The sequence below is a fragment of the Echinops telfairi genome, unplaced genomic scaffold, assembly GCF_000313985.2.
Source record: "Echinops telfairi isolate 266 unplaced genomic scaffold, ASM31398v2 ScPeMD7_2565;HRSCAF=3150, whole genome shotgun sequence".
Lineage (NCBI taxonomy): Eukaryota > Metazoa > Chordata > Mammalia > Afrosoricida > Tenrecidae > Echinops > Echinops telfairi.
This window is the reverse complement of record NW_022106463.1, coordinates 9953782-9972702: the sequence shown is the minus strand read 5'-3', so window position 1 is coordinate 9972702 and position 18921 is coordinate 9953782. Positions and strand designations below refer to the sequence as shown.

General features: G+C 53.3%; 1 protein-coding gene across 1 annotated transcript in view; it reads right to left on the bottom strand.

Moving 5' to 3' along the window:
• The window catches only part of PDS5B (PDS5 cohesin associated factor B), a 79386-nt gene that overhangs the window by 30372 nt on the left and 30093 nt on the right, over positions 1-18921 (bottom strand). Inside the window, exons 13-18 of the mRNA XM_045293997.1 lie at positions 18100-18148; positions 15272-15411; positions 13590-13705; positions 13271-13376; positions 10265-10425; positions 1813-1936 (exon numbers count right to left, since the gene is read on the bottom strand). Coding sequence (XP_045149932.1) covers positions 1813-1936; positions 10265-10425; positions 13271-13376; positions 13590-13705; positions 15272-15411; positions 18100-18148 — 696 coding nt within the window. The remainder of the gene's footprint in view (positions 1-1812; positions 1937-10264; positions 10426-13270; positions 13377-13589; positions 13706-15271; positions 15412-18099; positions 18149-18921) is intronic.

The window sequence follows — 18921 nt, the reverse complement described above, 5'->3', positions numbered from 1 at the left end:
TTAGAAAACCAGCCACTTGAACTGCTACCTAAGGAGGACACGTGAGGGTTTGTTCAAAGCTGGAACGACGCGGGATGCACCTCAGAGTGCCCTCCACGGCAAGCACTGGATCCGCCTCACCTTCCTCTCCTCGCCGCTGGAAGGAATGGCCATTAGTCACGCAAAGCACAGGCTTCCGAAGAGCCACCATGCATGTGTAGCAGACACCTACTACAGAAGCACCGCGTCCCCCACCTAAGACGGACAATAACATGTGTGGTGCAGAGCAAAGCTGCCCTTTGAAGATGGTCCAAGAAAACAGGCTTTCTTCCTCTCGCAGCTGCTGGCCTAGCTGGAGAGGTGGCCGCAAAGGCCTGTGTCTCCTGAACAGAGAAGTGTCCGAGAGCCTTTGTCGTTGGAGACTCCGGCTCAATTTTCTAATTGTATTGGCTTCATGGAAGCCCCCAGACGACAGGGACGTGTTGGCTCGCACATTCTCCGCCAGCTTTGAGCTGCAGAAACAGCACTATCCACAGCCCTTGACAACAGACGTCAGTCAGCTGCAACACTTCCAGAAGGGAAAGGCGGCTTACAGGGCAAGTAACTGAAACCCAGGAGAGAGGTCACACGTAATAGCTGACGCAAAACGAGGCCAGCCACAGGGAAACCAACACCTGCTTTACATTCCAATCAGTATTGCTTTCCTAACGCTCTGCCTGCAGCTGCCAACTCACCAGCACTACCAACCACCACCGACTTTGGCATCATCTCAGAAAGGTGCCAATACTTTAAAAACAGACAGAACCATCATCTGGGACCTACCATTGATACTGACGCCTTTGACTTGAGGTGCAACTACCTGTTAATCAGAAACAACCTCCATGCCAGGACAGTGGGTTATTTAACATGGTTCTTCTAGCCAACTTCTCCACTTCCACCAAACGACCTTCCCCTGCCTGGGGCTGGTAAGCAGGGGGAGGGGGACTAATAGGATTCACTTGTGAGTAAATTTGAACAAGAGTCCCTGCCCGGAGCGCCATCCTGCTGTGTGTAAAACACGAGTCCTCTGAGAAGCAGGAGGAGGGATTCTCATCCTCAGTCAGGGCACGGTCCTCTGGACATGAGGTCCCTGCGCAGTGGCATCAGAGTGGCAGCAGCAATAGCACCCAGAGCCCGAGCATGGGGCAGAGTAGAGGACTGCCCATGCCAAGGAGCAAGCAAAGCTTGAGGGCAGGAGGCTGGCTTGCAGAGAGGGGTACCTCTGGCACCTTATCGGGAAAACTGGGCTTGCTGACCCGTGGAAGCAGAGCTGCGTGCCTTCAGGCTAAGGTTTACTGGCGTGGGACGCCTCTGGGCACTTAGCTCAGGGAGCTGGCTTTTCGGAGTGGTGTGCCCCTCGAGGGATTTGTTAGAGGCACTGAGAGAACTTGTCACGTGTCCTGATGAACAAGTCCACCCTGAACACTTCTCATTGACATTACCATGTGTTAACTCCCTTCATAAACCCTTTCATCCCGAGTTTCATCTGCCGTTTTCTGTGTAGCCACTGCAGTGGACAACAGGATTCAGAGAGGAAAATGAGAGCATTAGCTACAACACACTCCGACGACTAAGTGTACGTGGCAGGGGCGAGCGAGTCCTTGATGTTCTGGATCGAGTCCTGGATAAGCGTGTGAACAATCAGATCGCTTCCTCTTGCAGCCAATTATCAAAACACACTGAGCAGCTTCCAGTTCTGAAAGAACACTACACAGAAACGGGTGGCTAATCCGGCAGCCGCATCCTCATCTGCTTGCTCATGGCAACCTGTGCAACGGTGTCTCCCCTCTTTACCTCAAAGATCTGCGCGAACTGGGTCTCCTTGCTGGAGAAGATGGCGTGGATGCAGTGGACAGCATACTTGGCCTGCCGCGGGGGCCCTTTCTTGGATTTGTGATGCAGCACAGGAAGCAGGGCTCTGCGGGAAACAGGAGCAGCTGTCAGCGCAGGCCCACAGGCACCACACGGGCCCAAGGGTGTCCGAGCCATGACTTTCCTTCCACCCTCGTCTACATCCAGAACGCAACCCAAACACCAGGGCTTGGGCTTTTTCCTTGTGAAAACACACACACATACACACAGACACACACCCCTCCCCTCAGTGCCTCCTCTCCAAGAAGCCTTTCTCCTCCAGCTGTCACTTCAGCTAAGCTCCTGCCCCTAACTAAGAGCCCTAGGACGGGCCCCAAGAGGAACCCTTACCCTCTGGCTCCACCCTTCACTCTACCCCACGGTGGCAGGGAGCCTGGAGACTGGAATGAAGCCTCCGGGTGCCTGGCACCACCGAGGCCGCAAGTGCCACCTTGTGACACTTCCCTATCAGGGGACCAGAGCCACGTGTACAGTGTTCATCTGTGAAGTCTGCTGCCACTCAGACCCTAAAGGACAGAGACTTGCAGACAGGGCTCTACAGGAGCAGTGGATTATTTGCTGTGACTGTTATAGCCAAAGTCAGTAAGTCCTGCCACACGGCCTTTCCCTGCAGGGGTCTGGTGAGAAGATGGTAGGGGACAATGACAGGACAAGACCCTGTGCGTAACCGAGCAGAAAGCAATTAGGCTCACCGTGCTGCTTGGTAGAAAATGTGCCCTCTGAGAAGCAGGAGGGGGGGCACCACCAGCAAGAGCCAGGAGTGGAGCGTGTCCTCTGGACCCTGAGACCCCTGCACAGTGAACGTCCTGGATCCTGGGGGCAGCTGGGATATCAGAGGAGCAGCAGGAGAACCAGGAGCCAGAGCATGGGACAGGGCAGTGTACGTCCCAGCCCTTAGAGAGGAGCCTCTAGGCACTGATTCAGGGAGCGAGGCGTGCGGTTAGAAAGCCCATGGGGCCATCCCAATAGATGCTGAGAGACATCTGACCAAGATCAACCTCATTCAGCAAACTCAAGACCCTTCCTCACACTGACCCTCGGCATCTACACAGACCATAGTGGTCAGAAAACTGTCCAAGGCGGGGAAGAGCCAGGATGTCCACTCTCACCACTTCGAGGATCACTGAACAGGATGAGATTGCCTTCCCGGTCGTTGGCCACTATCCCAAAGACAGAAGAGGTGTCTACACATAGGTTTGTTCACAACTGCCCAACTGTGCGCCCGGAGATGTGCTGTGTCCCCAGGCCACAGGGAAGGTGAGCCCAGCACATGCGCACAGTGACCTGGGGAGGAGCAACCTCCATGGCACTGTGGACAGCCAGCTTCTGCCAGGTTCCACTGACCTGAAATCCTACAAGAACAGAGTAAAACTGGCACTAATGGCGTGTGACAGCCTGGGGCCCGGCAGTCTGTGGGGCAGTGACAGCAGATCTTGTGTCCTCAGCAGGGCCTCTGTGGAAGACGGGCCCATGCAGCAGCAGCGGGTGCCCCTCCAGTAGAGGGGCAGCCCCGCAGGGAGGGCGGCCGTTACTCGGCTAGGAGGGGTGACAGAAAGTTTGTGGGAGCATTCCATAGCCTTCTGGTTCCACCCTCCCCCATATGCACACACCTGCCAGCACTCGTCCAGTTAAACCTCCAGAATTATCTGGTTGGCAAACATCCAAAGGTTGAACAGAGTCCACAGGCGAGACAGGGGTGGGGGCGGCAGACAACCCCAGAGAGACAAACTCACCATGCAGTCACTCTCCCCGAGGCGGCTGTACAGTCGCCCCAGCGGATGGCCACAGGCTGGTCCTTCATGGCTCTGTCACACTGGGCACTTTCCAAATGTGCCTCAGCAAGCTGCGCTTAGGCGACGAAGACAAGGCACAAAGGAGGAGGACACGCTACGGGCCCACGCGGGGAAGTCTGGCTAGTGCACCGTGCCTGCCAGTCCACAGGGAGAGGGCAGGCCCACACAGCCACACCCACGTCACCCAGGCGAGCACACACCAGAGTGCTATTTCCTGTATGCTCGTCTAGCTGACCAAGTAAGGCCAAAATGCTCCTCACAGACAAGGATGGCGGGACTTAGTCTGAGACAGAAGCTAGACTCCTTAGAAGACATCTTGCTTTTCTCAAAATGACTGCAGATCTAAGTATTTCTTATCATTAAAACAAAATTAAATCTTGAAAAAGCATCTCTAAAAAGAAAATGAAAGGGGGAAAATGGGCAAGAGAAGCTCTCCTCTCGTGATCTGACTTCCCTACATGGAATGATCCCAAGTCACTGTACTGTTAAATCCTAATGGCAGATCCAGCCAGGGATACAAGGACAAATGCCTGGCTCCAAGACCGTCCTTACTGGGGAGGGTGCTGCTGCTGTCTGAGTCCGGTGGGGCTCTGATACAAGCTACGCAGTCCCCGCCTGGGAAACGGGCAGACATGTAAAGGCCCAGAGGCTCAGTAAGGCCACTGTAGTCAGGCGTGGAATTGGAGGTCCCGTCTAACTTCAAGCCAAACTCATTTTTTAGCAAGGCAGGGCGCTCTGGATCCAGGTCAAGGCAGGCTGAACCAGCATCGTGAGCACCTCCCCCCCACACCAGAGAGCACCTACGTGCGTGTGGTCAGTGCTTCAGCTCCCAACGTGAGAGCCCACCTACTCTGTGTTCTGGAGACCGGGAGCAGCACAGAAGAGGCAGCGGCAGAGGTCTTTCCTGCCCAGTGTCACAAGGTGACCAGAGAGCAAGGAGGGCTTCCTTGGTAACTAGCCAGAGGAGACAGGAGGCAGATAAGCCAATGGCCTCTGATGACAAGGACCAGCAGCAGCGGCCATCACCCAGTTCGCGAACTTCTAGCCAGAGCCCGCCCTCCACCTAGAGAGCCGGCCTGCCACAACAGCAACTACCGATTTTTACAGGAAATTCAGGGAGAAGCCTGTTTGTGGGGATCACTGCGAGGAAAAGGTAAACTTGTGAGTTTCCTCCACGCCACACACTTGAAGACCTATCAGCCACTCATGAAAGCCTCGTCCACACCCAAATGCAAACAGACTGTCACACCAGAAACCCACTGCCAATGAGGCCATGCCAACCCGAGAGACTACAGGGCAAGGCAGAACTACCCCCGTGGGCTGGCTTCCCAGGCTCACTCTGGACCGGGCAGCAGGCTGCAGCATCTTCTCACTGTTCCAGGCTAACTTCTGTATTGGCTGCTAGCCTACCAGGCCCACCATTACAAGGTGGGCTATTGGCTGAATTCTGCAGATCCTGAGTGTTTGCTCTGGTAAGTGCCAAGTCTGCCAGTGGCGTATGAGGAAAAATCCTGGTTTGGTATTTATTTGGGCTCCTCTTGGCCTTTCCAAGAAAAACAATCATTTTGCTTCTTCCCTCCAAACAAAAACATCACTTCCGTGCTTATACAGCCACAGTGTCTGACACTCCAGAGCAATGGTGGGAAGGGGGGGGGTGGCTTTCCACCTGCTCATTTTCCAGGGAACGTGAGGGCAGCTCAACCTGGTGGTAGCCTTGGTTTAAGGGAGGTCGTGTTAGGTAGGGATTTAATCCCATTGCACTGTTTCCTTAAGAATACTTTTTTTTAATCAGCAGGCCTTTCAACATCAATCAAAATGATCTCTCCCCCTTTGGCCCACTTAGCCCCAACCAAGAAAGCTCACCGCCCTCAAGTAGATGCCAACTTATTCGATCCTATAGAACAGGGCAGAACTGCCCGTGTGTTCCCAAGACTTATTACCAAGAGTAGGAAGTCTCAGACCTGGAACCATCGATCATTTTTGTTACTGTTGTTTGCTTCTTTCACCATAGGTCTATCTCTATAAGATAGGCAGGACAAACAATCCCCAGGAAAAAACAACAGGACCGGCAGTCCTGGGGGGACATGGGAGAGGGCAGGGAGGGGGAACCAACAAACTCAGAGATGAGGGGTCACAACGAGAGATCTAAAAATGATGGAGAGGAGGCCTGGTGGGGTTTGATCAAGTGCAATATAACCCAGAGGAATTACTGAGAGCCGAGTGGAGGGTGAGCATGACAGTGGAACAGGAGGAAGGTGAAAGAAATAAAAGAAGTAGGAAGCAAGAGCTATTTATAGAATTATAGCTATAGACACGTATATAAGTATATTAATTTATAATTAAAGGGTTAGAAGCCAATATACATACACTTACTTATATGTTAAGTATTAAGATAGCATACAGACTTTGGGACTCTACTCAAGTCCTCCCTCCCTCCTTCAGTGCAAGAACACTTTGTTCTAATAACCCAGCATTCTTTGATACTCACCTTCCCTACACGATCACTGAAGACAAAATGGATGTGGAAGCAAATGTGGTGAAGAAAGTGGATGGTGCCCGGCTATCAAGAGATACAGCGTCTGGGGTCTTAAGGGCTTAAAGTTAAACAAAAAGCCATCTAGCAAGGAAGCAAATAAGCCCACAAGGAAGAAGCACACCAGCCTGTGCCATCATAAGGTATTGACGGGATCAGGTACCAAAAAATCCAAAACAAACAATTATATCAATGTGAATGGGCGGGGGGTGGGGGGGTGGGGGGGGTGGAGTGGAGACCCAAAACCCATCTGTAGACAATTGGACATCCCCACACAGAAGAAGAATGGGTCAATTCAATCAGGGTACAGTGTAGCACTGATGAAACACACATCATTCCTCTAGTTCCTGAATGGTTCCCCACGCCCCCTGCACTACCACGACCCAGTTCTACCTTACAAATCCACCTAGACCAGAGTACACACATTGGTACAGATAAGAGCTCTTGACACATGGAACTCAGGACAGATAAAAACCCTAAGGAACAGTAGTGGAAGTAGCAATATCAGGGGAATGGGGAGGGGATAGGGTAGGAGCGAGAAGGGGAACCCATCACAAGGTTGGATATATAGCCCACCCCACCAGGGGTACAAATAACAGAAATGTGGGTGAAGGGAGAAAATGGGGCGGGGGGCAGGGGAGGGGGTGGATACCAAGGGCTCAAGTAGGAAAAAATATGTTTTGGAAATGTTGATGGCAACATATGTACAAGTGTGCTTAATACAACTGAATGATGGATTGTCTTAAGATTTGTAAGAGCCTCCAGTAAAAGGATTTTTTTTTAAGAGTAGGAAGTATCATCTTTCTCCCAGAGAGAGGCTGGTGGTTTCAAAGAGAGAGGCTGGTGGTTTCAAACAGCTGACCTTATGGTTAACAGCCCAGAGTAGAACCACCACGCCCCTAGGGTTTCCCTGAAGGCTCTGGTCCTGAGCCAGTGGCTGGAGAGTTCACAAGTTGCTGCTAACTGTAAACCTGCAGGTTTAGACCTCCCTGCCCCGCCCTCAAGGCACTTCTGAAGACAGGCCTGCCAATCAACATCCGAAAGACCAGCCCCTGGAGCCCTGCAGGGCGCTACTGGAACAGGAAAGGGAACTGACCCCAGGGCACCTGGCGGGCTTTATTTTGTTTTGTTTTTTGTTTTGTTTTTAAATAATGGATTATAACAAAGTATCAGGTTCAGCAATATCAGCCCGTCTTCCTGGAATTAATCGTGCTTGGCCATGATAAGTTCTTGCTTTACACTTAATGAAGCTACTTCTTGCAAAGATCTTCCTTATGGTTTCTGCATTAACCTTGACCTTAAGCTCCGGGTTAGTGGAGGGACTTCCATGCTAAAGACTGCCAGCTGCTTTCTAACCCACCAGAGCCACCCAGGAGCCGGGTCAGATGCAGATCAGTCCTCCTTCACTCCCCCGCCTGCACAAGAATCAATTGAACATGGCCCCCACCCAACTCCAATACTCTGAATGACTAAAAAGGATCAAACTCCTAGATTCTTGTGTGTATGAAATAGTTTCCTCGAGAAACTTCTTAAAGGAATACAGTGTACGAGGAGCCCTGGTAGCCTAATAGGTTATGCACTGCCAGGCTAACCTCAAGGTCTGCAGTGGGAAACCACCAGTCGCTCCCAGGGAGAAAGATGAGCTGTCAACTCCCATACCGGGCAGTTGCACTCTTTCCTAGAGGCTTGTCGGACTCAATGGCAGTGAGTTTGGTTTGGGTTTGGAGGTTTCAGGCTAACCACAAGGTGAGCAGTTCAAATGTTCACTTCAGTGTGATTGGTATTATATGGGGCATCGATTAAATCCAGTTTGAAACTGAAAAACCAAACACTGCTACGCGATCCTAAAGGACAGGCCAGAACCCCCCTATACGTTTTTGAGGCCGGCGGTCTTTTCAGGAGCACAGCCTTATCTTTTCCCCCTTGTATCAGCACATGGGTTTGAACCACCTTATAGTTGGAGCCCAGCATGCAGCACACCACTGCCAGGGCTCCTTTCTCCACTGTACGCATTCCTCCTTTGGGTGACTTCACCCAGTCATTTCAGCACAAAGCGGCCCACATCCAGCAGGACAAAGCCCCGCCGGGCCCTGCGCCCTCACAATCATTACACTGGCACCGTTGTTGCAGCCGCTTGTCCATCCATCTTGACGAGGGACACCTCATTTTGGGTGACTTCTAGGCAAGACAATTTCATAAATGTCCACTTCATTCATCTGCGTCTCTCAAAATCCTCTCCCAGGGTCAGTTTCCAGCACAGAAGAGCGTGCGTGCGGCACAGCAGGGACTCCCTGGAGGGGAGCGTGCAGCCACCTCAGGGGAGGCATGGAGGCTGCTCTGCTGGTCTGCGCTGCAGCAGCCACGCGTTCCGGGGCCAGGAGGATTCCCAAGGATCCCCGTCACCTCGCTCCCGTCCTCCTCCCACAAGCAGACCCCGTGGTGGCTCTCGCCCTGGCAAGGCCACCAGGAAAGGCAGCCCAGACGGAAAGGAACAAACAAGTGCCGTAGAGCCTGTTGCGAGCGCCAGTGAAGGAAGGACCGGACCCCTGACAGACAGGGACCCTGAACTACTGTAAGCAGGCTTAGATGAGCTTACTACAGCCAGTGGATTGTTTGTGAACTGTGTCGTCAGACAGGGGGCTTCCAAGAGTGGGTGGGAAAACGGCTGTAGGAGACAGCAGGGGACTTTCGGCAAGGAGGCTGGGCAGACAACCAAGGGATCAGATGGAATGATTAGGACAACAACCCTGCAACCTTGAGCTTTGGAGCCCAAGACTGATACTGATGAGGGCCAGAACCAGAGCAAGCAGCCACACCAGTGACCAGGAACGAGAAAGGGGTGCTCCTTCCTCGTCTCCCATGCCCCACGCAGTGACCCTACTCTGCCTGTGGTCAGGGCACTGTCCTTCCAATGGCTCCTGGTGCATGTTCCCAAGTATGGACTCACAGAGGCTCAGCCCCCTCAGTGCAGACAAGCACCGGTCCTCACAACTCTGAGACCGGAAGAACTAGATGGTGCCCAGCTACCATTCTACCCACTGCTCTGCAAGGGACCACAGGGGAGGGAAGGAAGTCATGCCAGAGACCGAGCTCCCCAGTCAGACAGAGGCGGGGTTCCCACATTACATTCACCAATAGGCTTTGCCCACGGGAACAGGAACCTGGTGAGAATGGGGGCTACACGAGGGTGTGCGGAGGGGACAGCAGAGGGCGCGTTGAAAGAAAATGTAGGTGAACTGGTGAACGCAAACTCTCAAACCCAGCTCTCAACCTTCACCTCACTCACAATTAAAGTTCAAACACACAGAACGGTTTTCCCACACTTTATGAAGCCTCCTCCTAAGTAGAAACACACACACACACACACACACACACACGCACACACGCCCCACTCTCTCTCGCTCACTCTGATCCACACAAAGCCCCAGTCTGGGCTCACTGAAACATAAGAATCCCCTCCAAGCTGTAAGGATCCTCACTCTGAGATGCTGCCCTGACCCATTCAGCAGTGGGCTGTGTAGGAGAGCAGGCTCGCTGAGGAAAATGCCCAGAGTCCTCTTCTACTTGGAGTGGCTCCCAAACATGGAGCCGGCCAGCGGCCTCGCCATCCAGCACTGCCTCACTCACGCCGTGGCCTCTCAGCGCCATAGTGGGCAGGCCTTCCCTGACCCTGAGGTGGAGGACGCAGACCTGACCTGTGATCTGGGGGCTCCTGGGAAGTGAGCACTCAGGCTACGGCCCTCCAGGGCCGGGGCTCCACAGCAGAAAGGAGCCCAGAGTGGGTGTGAGGGAAGCGTGACAGGCCACCGAGTCTCCAGCCAGAGGAGAAGGGCCTGCTGCCTCACCCCCACCCCAACCTGCACGGTTTACTCTGAGGCACAGCCCCGAGGTGCCGTCTCTGAATCTACAGCCCAGAACGCCCTGAGTCTCAGGAGCCCCGTCCACACAGCACAGGCCCAGGATGGCTGGGTGCTTCTGAAGGATGCCCCTGAGGACAGGGATCCAAAGCAGGAGCCCCTCCATGCAGGGAAGACCATGGCCAACTCACGAGCGGATGTGCGGGAAGTCCTCCTCAACCCTGCTCCCCGTGTTCTTGAAAATCTGAAGGGCGGCTTCCGCCACCTTCTCGTCATCCATCTTCAGACAGGCGAGGAGGGACTCGAAGGTTTCCGCCGAGTGGAAGGAGATGGGGTGTGTGAACGAGAGGACCTGCGTGTGAGAGAGAACATGGACACACACACACAAACACACGAGGCTGGGGCGGCTCATCTGCACAGATGCTCCACCGCAGGACCAAGACCCCAGGGAGAAACTGTCTCCTGCGGGTCGCACTGAGTGGGAACAAACAGGGGCATGCTACGCCGGGCTCGCGCACGACTGGAGGCAGCGACTGCACAATCGGAATGAAAGGACAGCCTGAGGGGATTCTCATCAAAGCCAACGGGTCTTATTCAGGTTTGGGGTGTTTTTCGTTTAGGAGGGGTGCTGATGGAGAGTTGCAGAAAGAGGGACAAGAGAATTTAACAAAACGTCCTGGAACTTCTAAATGAACCAGCTAAGAACATTTTCCTGGTGCATTCAAGAGTAGGGGGTAAACACACAGCAGGCAGTAAAGGAGACTACAAAGTTACAATACACAGATCAGCTTGGTGAACACCTGGAAAAATCAGACTCTGAAAACAGTGAACCATTAAATGGATCCCAGCATGTGTATGAAGTAAGAATGATATAAACTCCATTCAGTTATAAAGCGGGCAACCGAACTAATGGAATTTTAAATAAAATACTCTAAAGAAAACTGGCTAGTCACCTAGAGAAAATCAATTACATCCTCGCTCCCAAAATAAAATTTCAGATAGGTCACTGTTTCAGATGACAGCTCTTGGAAAAGACTTTAAACGTGGTCAGCATTTTAAGCCTAACCTTGGCAATGGTAACCAAATGTGGACAGTAAAAGGGCAACGGCAAACACACATACACTCTATTTATAGACTTCATAAACCGGCGAAGCGAGCACCTTTTAGATGCACAGAGTCAGACGTTATGGAGATGTACAGCCAGAGAAACACAGACACATGTGGACGCTGCCCTGTAAACAAACAGTTCCACACAGGATGCAGACAGAACAACAGAGACCAGCTGGAGCACAGACCCGAGTGCCCCCACCCCAGCCGCCCGAGTGCCCCGCACCCCAGCCGCCGAGGCTGGAAGATGTGGGTGGAGGGACCCACCCACAGGACTTGGACAGGGCTGGCAGGGATTCTATTCTATTCTTCTATTCAGTGGGGCTCATATTCTTTTTCATTGTCACAAGTGCGGCTTTCTTGCTATACTTTGTAACACGCCCTTAACAGAATGTGCTACATTCTGCCTACACACCAAACACATCCTACAAAATCGCAACAGCAACCAGGATTGAATTTGGCCCAAATAAAACGTTAACATCTGTGTATCAAAAGAACCCTTCCCACTGCCTCCCCTCCCCTGCCCCCAAACCAAACAACCAAAAAAGTTAACAACAGAGTAATTAAAGCAAAACACAGTCTCTATGTTACAGCAATTAAAAAGTTCAGCTGAATCCGTAAAGACAAACAGACCGACAGAACAGGTGCTCCCGTTAAAGGTGTGATGCTTAACCAGGACAAAGTACAAGGTCGCGTTGTGTGACCATTACTAACTGGTGTACCCCACCTTCCACACCAGCCAGGAGCGCGCTACAAGAGCTCATGACTGCATCCTGTCCATTGTGTCCAGCCTGCCCCCACTCACCCCACCCATAGCCTCCTGTAGTAGTTATATACTGTATATACTCCAGTATAAGTTGACCCGAATATCAGCTGAGGTACCTAATTGAACCACAAAAACTGTATAAAAAATGTACTGAAAAACTCAGCTTATACACAAGTATATATGTCATCTCATTTCCAATGTGAGGATTTTAAGAGTGAAGGGGCGGAGTTTAGTCTGGCAATCAGGTCGCAGCCTGAATGGAGGACAACTGAGATAAATGGTTCTCCCAGGCCAGTCTCAGCTGGTGGGTCAGTTGGTCTGCCTGTCTCTCTGCCTCTCTGCTTTCAAAACCCTGTTATTGACAAGCCAAGCCATGTGGCGTCACGCTGAGACATTCCAGAGCCCTGGAGGTGCTTTCCACAGCCACTGGATCCACAGAACTGTGAACCAATGACCTGTGATCCTGCAGCATTTTTTTATCTTTGCATGTGCTGCGTGAGTCTGAAGAAGGATTTAGGGACTAGTATGGGACTTATGGGCTAATGTCCGACATATGGACTTGATCTGGACTGGGCTGGGATGTTTTCTTACTATCAATAACACTGTGATATAGAGCTCTTTCTTATACATAGGAGTGTCTCTGGATGTTTCTCTAGTGAACCTGGTCTCACACACGTCGGTCGACGGCAGGAAAGGCAGCGGGAGCTGTTCACTGCCGACGGCACAGAGGTGGGAGTGACAGCTCTCATGTACGGCACCCTAGAAAAATGCTGAGAATGGGCTTAGCTGCTGCTGCTGTTCAGCACTGTTGGGTCAGTTCTGACTCACATCAAGCCCGCGCACGCCACCAGAAAGCACGGTCAGTCCCACCAGGACTGGACACCAGGAAAGCTAATCTCTGTGTGTGCTCAGCAATTTAGACATGTGTCCTCTGAAGAGTCGAAGGGAACACTGTTTATGTGAGCAGGTGTATGCGTCCTTCCTTATATTTTTCAATTTCCTAGGACTTTTCTAAGTAGTAAAAGACAGACTGAACAAAAATAAAAATACAACCTATCAAAATTTTAAAAAAGGAAGCATACCTTTTTATCCAATGACATTAAACATAAAAAGGGAGTTTTCAGGACAAGTTAACATGGTCTTCACCCACCTTCCACTTGGATGCCGTTGTTTTTAATGTCGTGACTGAAGACTACAATTTCAAATTTGAAGTTTACCCCTTACAGTAAAGGTGCCATTTCTACGTCCCTGAACACGATAGCGAAACGAGTCTCAAGCATGGACATGTCAGTGCTGCGCGGCGCTGGTGGGACGGGGCACTCACCTTGAGCAGCTCCAGCCCCGCCCGAATGGCCTGGTCAGTGGGCACCCCCTCATCCTCGTCGTCAGCAGTGCCATCTATGGATCTGTTGACTTGCTTGATGAGAGCACTACAGGACAGAAGGACAGCGGACACTTCTCGTCAGCACACTCACAAGGGGCACCCTACACACACATCAGAGGCTGAATCAAAGGGGGCTGCTGGAAAACCTGGGTACGCTGAGCCCGACCACCTCTAGTGACTGAAAACCCACCAGGAACACAAAGCACGCAGGACACGGCTGGCGCGTGCCTGTGTCTGAGGCAGGCACGCATGCACGCACCTGATGGACTCCGTGTCTATGTGCACTGGCGCGATCCTCTCCAACAGGAACTTGATCATCTCCAGGAAGGGGTTCGTCGGCTGCTTGGGATTGCCCAACTTCTTGGTTATTTCACGCTGTAACACAGACACGTAGAACATTACAAAGCAAGGTTGAACAAGTCATCCACCTTGAAAGGAGCAAGAAGAATCTACCATGATTAAAACCACGCTGCCGCATTAGTGCCAGAAGTAGCAAACCAACAGGGGACTGGCCAAAGCCAGAAAAAGACTGGAGTAGAAACCCCAAATCCAGGAAAGGGGCATTTCCAGGAACGAGGACAGATCGCCCCGCCCTATGCCGCAAACCCCAGCCCGCCAGACCTGGCTTCCAAATGAAGCTTGGTCCTCACCACACACCTGACTGACACCAAATTGTCCCTAAGGAAATAGAGTTCAGTGAGTGGACACACACACAGGTCAGCATGGCGCACAAGGGTTCAGTGGGTTAAATCTATAGATCCCTAGACTTCACTTGAGAGAACCAGAGTGAGGCCATCAAACATTTTTTTAAGCATCTGGTAGGGCCCCTGGGTAAGAGATTCAGACACACTGGGATGAGCACATGCTTCCACTGACCGCCACGGAAACACTGCTGCCGGCCGTTAGCCCCCATCAGCGTCCACGTCTGAGTAATGGACACATTGATGCCAGCAAGCACAAACAGGGAACACAGGATCTGTGACGTAGAGCGGAGTCGAGGTCACAGGGCGCCCGCCACACACACAGTGAAAGGCCCAGGCCCAGCCTCGAGAGCAAGCCGCATACTGCTGACACTCCTGTTTCATGGAAGGCAAGTAAATGGCCAATGGACCATAGGAGCAGGAACCGTCGGAGCCGTCAGCTGACCCCCTCCTGAGACAGAGACTCTGGGGCCAGCCACATGGATAGTGCTGCTGGCTGCCACCAAGAGGACACTGGCTGGTGGTGGCCCCAGTGTGCAGAGCAGAGGTCAGATCACTCCAGCGCCCACTTGGGGAAACTGTTGTACAGGGTTTCCGCTCTTTGCAGGAGCGGCCCTGTCTTTCTCCTTCAGAATGGCTAGTGCCTTTGAACCATAGGCCTTGAGGTTAGCACACAAATCTTCTACCAGTACCCTGAGGGCTGGGCGCAGACCACCAGGGCGGCCTCCGAGGTACCTCTAGATGGGCTGGCACGCCAACAACCCGCAGGACCAGCTGTCCACCTGCCGTGTTGCGCACTGCCAGTGTTACGATGCTACCACACCAGGTCAGCCAGGAAGGGCAGTTTGGCAGTCGGACTGGGAGCCGTACAAGGCGGCCTTTAACGCACACTGCTGCCCTTCTGGGGACTTCTCCTAGAAATGGGGCGGCCACCTGCAGAGCGCACCAGTGCTCAGCACTCGAGGCAGTCACCCAGCACTCATTCTCGAGGCAGCAGCGGGCAGGGCAAGCATTCACACAGGGGCTGTCAGCTCGGGAGGGCTTTCTGAGTCCCTGTGTGCACCCTCAGCAGTATGCTATGAGGCTCTCAGAGCGCCACACCGTCAGTGAAGAGCTGGTGCACAATCAGTACACTGCAGCGCCAGGTGTACAGCAGCCCGCGCTCTGGGACGGCAGGTAGCAGCACTCCCTGCGGGGCTGGTCGCTGATTGCACGGCTAGTGGAGATGCCCTCTCCTTACCACACAGCCTTCGGCCTGCTTGCAGGAGCACGTGGGGCTGACCAGAACCTCCAGCTGCTTCCGGATCTTCTCGTCGTCTTCTAAGACCTGGGTGAATTTCTTCATGAAGTCCTGAGCCTTGCCGGGGTCTGGTAAGTTCCCTGGAAATGCAGTGGAAACACAGTGTTAAGAGGCTTCTCCGGAGGAGGAAAGGCACACCTTGCCCACTCGGCTCCACTATGCCCTTACTTCCGTGTTCAATTTCCTTGGACACTGCCACACAAGGTCAAGGACCCCAAGCTGTCACCCATTCACATATGAACCCCTTTAAAGGAATGCACGAATGGGAACTAGGAAATGGCCTGTTTCTCCGTCCCTCTCAGACAATGTGAGGGCAGCATTCACTCATCACACAGCAGCCTGAGAGCACCGTTTACGGTGCAGCCGCCATGAGCTTCCTGCTCACCCAGGCACCGCTGCGTCCGTGGGTTTGGCCTTTAGAAACATCAGTCCCTGGCATCCATCCCCTGGACAACGTCTCCCAGTGTCACTGCTGGGTGTACTTCTACCACGTGAACACCAACAAACCTATTGCCATCAAGTCCATTTCCAGGAAGACAGTCTCATCTTTCTCCTGAGTGGCCAGTGGGTTCCCACTGTCAGCCTTGGGGAAGCAGCCTGACGCCTAAGCCACATTGTCACCAGGCACCTCGTGGCCACATGAGAAAGAACAGCTGGAGCAGTGTCCGCAGCTCAAAGATGGTCTCTACACTGGCCTGCTAATGTCACGCCTCACACCAGTCCTGAGAGCTAACACAACACCCACCCGAGTGACGACGACCTTTCTGGTCCAGAGTCAGACCCTTCTCATACGAGACCACCAGGAACTCGCCCGTCGTGCGAGCAGCAGAGATACAAGTGCATTTGAAGACCGGATGCAGTGATCCCATTCCCGAGAGTGGCACACCAGCCTGAGTGCCTAGTCTGCGTCCCGGCGAGTGCAAGCAGCCTCCTAAAGATTTGGCTGCATGGGCTTTGCACGTTTCTATGACAGTGTATCTACTGTCAAGAGAGGGGATCTGGCTCTGCTGCTTACAGAAGAGAAGCCACATGTTCACTCGGGGAGCAACCAAGGGCAGGGTGTGTGCTATTGTGGGGTTCTGTGCAACCCGTGTTGTGAGCACAATGAGTCACTCACTGGGGTGTCGCTGGGCTCGGGAGAAGTCCCCATACAACAGGCCAGAATCAGGCCACCATTTAGGGAGCAAAGGAAAACAAAGAGGAGACGAGAATGGGGCATGGGGGGCATGGGGGGCACAAAGAAGCAGACAGAGCCCAGGGCCTGCTCTCTCGCAGGGCAGGACAAGGCAAGGCCGAGTGTGGAGGGGACACAGTAGGAGGAATACAGAGCCCGTCTCCTGCAGGGACAACGTCCACTGGCAAACCTCAGAGAAGGCAGTCAGGAGACACAGCATCACTGGTTTGCAGCTTTCTAAGGAAGGCCCTCCACAGAACAGACGCCACGGCGACTGCACACAGGTTCAGGCACAACACTGACTGCGAGGGTGCCGCAGGACCGGGCAGTGTTTCCCTCTGTTCGGCTGTCCATGGGAGTTGGAACCACAGAATCTCAAACAAAGGACTGGAACCCACTGATGCTGACCTACCCTTGCCTCTGCTAGGGACTAACCATCTATTTGGTCTTCAGACTAAACCAAAGCTCTTGCCGCTTATGGGCCTGTGCCCCCACATGTTAAGAACAGAAGTAGTCCCAGCTTTAGTGGATTGCTCTCCAATCACACAGTGCCCATGCCACCAAATTCCTCCTGGAAAACCCTTACTAGCACTGACCCTCCTGCCACTCCATGTGGGACCCAACCCCCAAGGGGTACTAGTTCCCACCCAGACTTGGCATGACTGTCACATATTCTTATGGCCCTCCTCCTCACAGCCCTGCCACCTCTGACCACTCTCCTTCCTCTCCAGCCACAGGGGCCTCTGTGATGGTGGGAGGAGCCAGCTTGCCCGCTGCAGCCCCGGGTGAAGAACCCCGCCCAGTTACTGAGCAGGAAGCCCCCCAGTAACCCTGCATTTGAAATTAGAGTTTGTGTGCTTTTCAAAGAACCCATTTTGTAGTGACTAGGCAGATCGGCCACTTGGTCCTAAGTAAAACGTACATCTGGTCAGCTAATCTGTGAGCCGCAGGCAGCTTTCTCACAGCCGTGAGGCGGAAACTTGTCCCAGAAGGAACATTCAGGCACCTCCACCAAGGCGGCGACAGCGTGGTGGGGAGACCAACCCCACACCGCCTTCCAGCCAATTCTGACTCAGTGGCCCTACAAGGCATTGCCCAGCATTGACCCACAGGGCTTCCTAGGCTGTACATCTCAAGGGGGACGGACAGTCTCACCTTTCCCCCAAGAGCAGCTGGTGGGCTTGAACCTCACACTGGTCTTGTCACGCAGCTCTCACCTGCCTGCTGCTATGGCCCTCCACAGTGCAACGGCACGCAGAGACCTCCGGACCCTGAAGAGCAAGGAGGTGCCACCTCCTGAGCCTTGGCTCTCTCGGGTGTCACTGTAACTAGTTAAAGTTCAGAAATAAGTCTGCCAAACGCTTCCTTTGCCCAGCTCATGCTGCTGCTGCTGCAAGGTCCTGGCCCTGAGGGAAGCACTGTGCCTGCTGCGAACATCACCACGTCCAGGAGCGAGGGGAAGGGCCGGGCTGAGTCCCAGACACCTGTCTTTCTTTCCCAGGGCCCAGGCCCATGAAGGGTTTCCCCCACCCCTCCCGCCACCAGGGTGGTTCCCCTGCAAGCTTACTTACGCTGAGTACTCAGGGTAACTTACTGGTAATGACCATGACCTTCGAGAATATGGCCTTCACGCTGGCATCCGTCTGCAAACCACACAAAAAAGGGCACAATTAGAACCCTGGCCTGTGAGAGTCAGAGGCCGCACCACCACACTGCCCCAACCCGCCGACGCCACTCCGCCAGCCAAGAAGGCACGATCTCCAAGTGTCGTGTCCCCTACATGGCACAGGCCCTGCTCATCCTCCCTGCGCTGAGGCCACCGCCCGACCTCCCTGTCTTCCCTCAGAAGGCTGGTTTCATCAGCGTCGAAAAGCTAGCTGCCTGTAGAAACCCACAAACTCGGGGGCGGGGTTCTATCCCAATCTCAGTGAAAACCTGACTGTGAGAGCCTGAGACGCCTTGCCAGGGCTCGGTGTGACCACCATGCTTGTGGACAGTGCTGAGTGACGCTGCCTATCTACATGAGGTGAAGGAGGCCCCTCAGAGGAACCAGCGCGCTCTTCAGCAGTCTCGGAGACAAAGACCCCAGCAAGTCCCCAAGGCTGTGGCTCGCATTTCCAGTTCGTGGCTGAGGGCTAACCACTGTGCACACCCTGACACCTCAGAAATGTGCCTTCAAGTATGTGGATAGGTCTGTCTGGACCCACACCAGACTTCTATCCTTGTCTTTCTGCCGGGGGGTTGGGGGGGCGGCGGCTGCTGAGGTTTCAAGCTGATCCTCATGCAAACTAGTGTATAAGAAAGAGAACCAAGCCAAGCACAATTATAGGAACTAGTCACTTGTGCAAACAGCTTGGGATTTTTGTTATTTGTTGAAACTTTCATGCCACGGTGCCTATCACCATTCCTGGTAAAG